The 5,326-nt window shown below is 34.9% G+C and overlaps 1 protein-coding gene across 1 annotated transcript; it reads right to left on the reverse strand.

Moving 5' to 3' along the window:
• Positions 1-599: 599 nt before the first annotated feature.
• On the reverse strand, positions 600-2,299 carry LOC127248426 (zinc finger protein CONSTANS-LIKE 4-like). The gene is made up of 3 exons (XM_051270754.1): positions 1,553-2,299; positions 1,139-1,464; positions 600-1,000 (listed from the first exon to the last, which is right to left on the reverse strand). The coding sequence occupies exons 1-2, from the start codon at positions 2,252-2,254 to the stop codon at positions 1,141-1,143; spliced, it is 1,026 nt and encodes a 341-aa protein (XP_051126711.1). The 5' UTR covers positions 2,255-2,299; the 3' UTR covers positions 600-1,000; positions 1,139-1,140.
• Positions 2,300-5,326: the final 3,027 nt, after the last annotated feature.

Raw genomic sequence — 5,326 nt, forward strand, 5'->3', positions numbered from 1 at the left:
TTCATTTCTCTCCAATTCTATTTTATTCTATTATTTCTCTGCAATTTCATTCTCTGTACCAAACGCCCCCTTAGGTTCTGCGGCGGGTTTACCCAATGCATGCTTTCGGACACGTCGTCAAAAGAAGAAAAAAAAAAAAAAAAAAAAAAGAAGAAAAAACTAATTCCTCACGGTTATTTCTGATTGTCACCCAATATTTTCTTATTCAATTTAACTGTATATCAAAACCTTCTCTTTTTACAAATTTTATGCTCATTTAAATTAATGACATACTTTTATAAATATAATATTATATAAATTAATTGTAATATATAATCAAATTATTTTAAAAATTATATTGGTGGATTAATAAAATAAGAGAAATTTTGTATGAATAATGATCGTGTATTTGTAAATAAATATAATATTAAAATATATAAATTAAAGAATGTATTAATATTATTTATTATAAATTAAAAATATAATTTAATAAACATGTAGAATATTATATTTTAATGACACAGTGTATATTACTCATTTCATTAATTTGACACTTGTATAATTTAAATAAAAAGCTATAGATATATTTATTTATTTAAAAAATCAGTAGTTAATTTAACTGCACCGAACACTCCCTTGTGCCTACCAAATAAAGTTGAAATAAAATAAAAAATGTACACCAATCAACAACCAGATTTAGATCCACTTAGCTGGTCCAATGGATTAAATACTACAGAAATATTTAACTATTTTTTTGAATTATAAACAACTATAAAAAAATTTAGAAATAATATACATATATATTTTTTTATTTTTTAAGTAAAGTAAAAATTAATTAAACAAAGAAAGTCCATTTAAATTGCAGTTGAGCTATAATCCATTTAAAAAAACTCCGACAACTCAGGTCACCTGTCACACATGGTTCGTCTGGTGTGACTTTTTCGTCGGACCTGATTTGCAGAGTATTAGGTTCGGCCGGGGGTTTATTCAGTGGGCACTTTCAAATAGCGGCGGCGAGTTCCTATGTCATCGAAAAAACAAAAAAACAAATACAAGATCGATACACAATTTTTTCCTTTTAACATAAAATTAATTTCTGAATTAACAAAGGTGGGAATATATATAATAAATATAAATATATATATATATTGTTAAGTACCATCAAAACATCGGAACGACGCCGTATCGGGCACCGTAGCCGAGAACCCGGTCGACATCCGGGTCAGGGTCGGTTCTCTTCGCGAACCGGCCTTTGATCCTCGGCCGGGTTTCCGCGTACGCCTTCCGGGAAGCGTACCGTATCGTCTTCTCGAACTTCCTGTTCTTCCGCTTCTCTTTGTACCTCAAAACCCTAGCTTCTCGATCGGCGGCCATGGCCGGCAATCCTTGCCCGTCGGTGCTTATAGATTTAAAAAATGGATAAGATATTTCCGACATGCCGCTGCCGTCGGGCACCACGGCGACCTCCATGGACGACGAGGAAAGCTGAAAAGGTATTTAATTTATGGATGATCAGCGTTGAATCAGTGTGTGTGAGTAATCGATGTTGCAGAGAAATTGTGAAGTTAATTACGTTGTGGCTGAGAGATGGAACGGTGTAGCTGCTTTTGTTGTAGCTGGTGATGCTTGGTTTACTGAAATCGAGCTCGAATAGGTTTTCCGGCGGCGGATTGGGCACTGTAAGCTCCTGTAATGGCGGTTTTCCGGCGGGTTGGACAGGGACGACGCTGTCGCTGTACGGCTGCGAGCAGATTTGGTAATTATTGTCGAAATCGAAGAACTGCTCGGAGTCGGAAAACAAAAATTCCACTGATTTCATCTCCGGATTATCCGCCGGCGGGAATTTTGGCGGGAGATCGGAGAAGAAGTCGACTTTCCGGCCGGCGTCGCTCGGCGGGGTGGAGTCGGGGTAGATGTTATCCACCGCCGGAACGAGGATGGCGGCGGTGTCGAAGAACGGCACCACCGGGAGGCGGTCGTGGCGGCCGGCGAGGGGGTTCGCCGAGTGGATGTCGCGATCACAGGCGGCGCAGAGCGCGGCGTCGTCAGCCTTGCAGGTGACGGCGGCCGGCGCTTGCTCGCAGACTTCGCACATCCAAACACGTCCGTGTTTCTCGTCCTCCGCGGCGGCGTGTGCTCTTCCGTCGCACGTGATGCACGTGAACACCGCGTGGTCACGGCAGAAGACCACCGCAGCTGCGGTGGCGCAGAAGTCGCAGGGCTTAGCTTGCACATTCCACGGCGCCGGAAAATATTTGTGCCTGGCGGTTCCCATGGCGGATGTGAAAATTCCGATAGGGTGGGGAGGAGAAATAATAGAATAATGTGTAGTAGGCAAAGAGAAAGGAGGAGGAAATGTAACGGGACAGGACAACCTGGAGGTGACACGTGGCGAGAGCACAGCCACGTTAAAAATTTAGTGATATTTTGCAATTTAGTAATTGCCGGGTGTGCCCCGCAAACAGGTTAGGGGGGTAGAAACTGGTTGAGCTTGTCTACATAAATTTCACATTAAATAAATTAATTAAATTCGATTAAGATGATCAAATAAAGGGGACTTTGATTTCTGTCCGATAAAATTAAATTTAGGTTACGTCAAAACACTGAACTTTGAAATGATGAATTTATATAACAGATATATTATATGCTTCTCTTAAACACTGTACTTTGGACTAATGAATTTAAGTTACAAATATATTATAATAATGAATTTAAGGAACAAATATATTATATATTTCCGTTAAATTTACGTAAATTTATATTCACTAGTTACGTACTTTAAAATTATTTAGCTATATAAATTTAATTACAAAGTAATCTATTTTAATTTATTATTTATATACTACATATAATTAGTTACAAAAATATCATAGAAAAAATAACTGAATTTAAACAATACATACGATCTCAATCACTTTTTTTTCTTCATAAACCTTTCTCTTCCCATTTTCAAGCCGCCGCCTCCAACCGTTATCCTTGAAATCATCACCGCCGTTGCATTGAAAATTTTATGGATCAAAGACTAACCCATAGGATAAAACAAAAGTGCATAGTCTGCACGAAATATCAAAAAGGGTCTCTCCCAAACGAAGTTCAAGAATTAAGTTAAATTTTTTATATTTGGCATAATTGATATTTTAGTTTCGTACTTTTAAATCCGTGGTATATTCTAATATATTTGTCGGTATATTCTAATATATTTGTCTTGTGCCTCTATTTGGTTTGTATAAGTCCATGTTCTAGTCAAGCTTACTTCGGCATCGTAACCCACCATCGTTTCAAATATATGTTATTTGATGTGTTTTAAATTGTAAATAACCTTATTGTATATAGAAGTATCTTCATTTTTATATTTTTAGGTTTAATTTTGGAGTAAAATGGTTGCGATATAAGATGGTGGAGTTCGAAGATTTTTTTTTCTTCAAATACCGTCGATGCAATTTTGTATATGGACTGATTTTTTTAGTACTGAAGGTATTTGTTGTTATCTCTATCATATTTTTAGTTGTTCATGTATTTATTTTTTTCGATTCATAAAAATTCTATTTGTTTTTACAGTTTTACTAGTATGCGTTAATGCCTCCAAATATTTTTTATTATAAGAAATGGTATATAATGTGTGCTCTGGTTTTCAATTGGCGTTCCTCTACAAGAAAGTTACATACCTATATAGTTATGTCATAAACTTGAATCAGTGTTGTATATACTTTTATAGAATTATGTCTTTATTTTAAATATTGTCAGGTTCAAGGTAAGACACATGATTGTGAGTCGCTAGTATGTATGTTCCCTGAGATTATGCAAAACAAAAACTTACCCACTTAACAGATGAGCTACCAAATTCGAAGATGTCAAAACATTTCGAACAAAAGTTGTTGTGAAGATTTAATCAAGAGACCCTGGAAAGGTTGTCTAGTGTCATTTATTGTATTTGTATGTTAATTTTTATGCATAAATTGAGAATAATTGAGATTTGAAATACATGGTTATCAAATTTGGGATAGTTAGGCATTGATGTTATGTTTTGCCAAAAACTTTAAGGATCATCATAATTTTTAATTTAATGTATGACATATGCAGTTCTCCATAAGTATGAATTTTGGTATTAGAGGTATGTACACACAGAATTAAGAAATATACTTTGTTGCGCAAAATTTTATGGTTAGATGTGAAAAAATTCCTAAATTTCAACAACATACCCCGTTGAAGATATAGGTTACTCATTTAACTAAGTTACATACTTTTGACGTGATTGCATGTACTTCTATTAAGGAATAAGCTTTCTAAATAACTATATACATATTGGATATGCAATGAAAAGATGTGTAATTACCACGTTGTTCTGAAAGCACTGATGAACATGTTCAATGTACACTTCAATGAGAAATGCTTACTACTTTTTTCAATCAACAGCTTACACAAATTAAAAATCCAATTTATCAAAGACTTATTAAGCTGTAAATTGGATTTCTATAAATTGGATTATATAAGTTTTGGATTTGTTTATATTTAGTCGTTGATTGACAAGTTGATTGATAATTTGTGTGAGCTGTAGATTTGGCTAGATTTAGTCATTGATTGAAAAGTCGATTGTAAATTGTATTAGTTGTGGATTTGACTAAACGTATACGTTGATTGACAAGTCGATTGATAAATTGTATAAGCCGTGGATATGGCTAGACTTAGTAATTGATTGAAAAATTGATTGATAAATTGTGTAAGTTGTAGATGTTACTAAGCTATTTAATTTCTTACTTGGATTTCTTACTAAGTCTGTAAGATTAATCGTTAATTGATAAATTGGATTTGACTAGACTTAGCTATGAAATAAATTACCAACAATAAGTGTTAACAAAACAATAACTACAACTATCCACAATCAACGGCTCACTCAATTGATCAACCAACTTGCCAAGTAATCACTAAGTCTAGACTTCACACAATTATTAATAAACTTGCCATAATTGCTAAATCTAGCTAAATTCATGGCTATCACAATTTATCATTTGACTTGCCAATCAACGGTCTAAGTCTAGTCAAATGCACGACTTACGCAATTTACCAAATGACTTGCTAATCAACGGCTAAGTCTAGCCAAATCCACTGCTTGTACAATTTACCAATCGGTTTTTCAATCAACGACTAAGTCTAGCCGAATCCACAATTTATACAATTTATCAATCAACTTTCCAATCAACAGTCAAGTCTTGTCAAATCCACGAGTCATACAATTTACCAATCGACTTGCCAATCGACGACTTATACAATTTACCAATCGACGACTAAGTCTAGCCAAATCCATGGCTTATACAATTTACCAATCGACTTGTCAATCAACGGCTAAGTC

The sequence above is a fragment of the Andrographis paniculata genome, unplaced genomic scaffold (assembly GCF_009805555.1).
Source record: "Andrographis paniculata isolate CXL003 unplaced genomic scaffold, ASM980555v1 Contig34END, whole genome shotgun sequence".
Taxonomy (NCBI): domain Eukaryota; kingdom Viridiplantae; phylum Streptophyta; class Magnoliopsida; order Lamiales; family Acanthaceae; genus Andrographis; species Andrographis paniculata.

Excerpts from the sequence above, each read along its gene's own strand:
- LOC127248426 (XM_051270754.1), bottom strand. The coding sequence starts at position 2,254 with ATGGGAACCGCCAGGCACAAATATTTTCCGGCGCCGTGGAATGTGCAA. Across the intron at positions 1,465-1,552 it reads TTCCATCTCTCAGCCACAAC|CTTTCCTCGTCGTCCATGGA; the intron begins GTAATTAACTTC and ends ATACCTTTTCAG.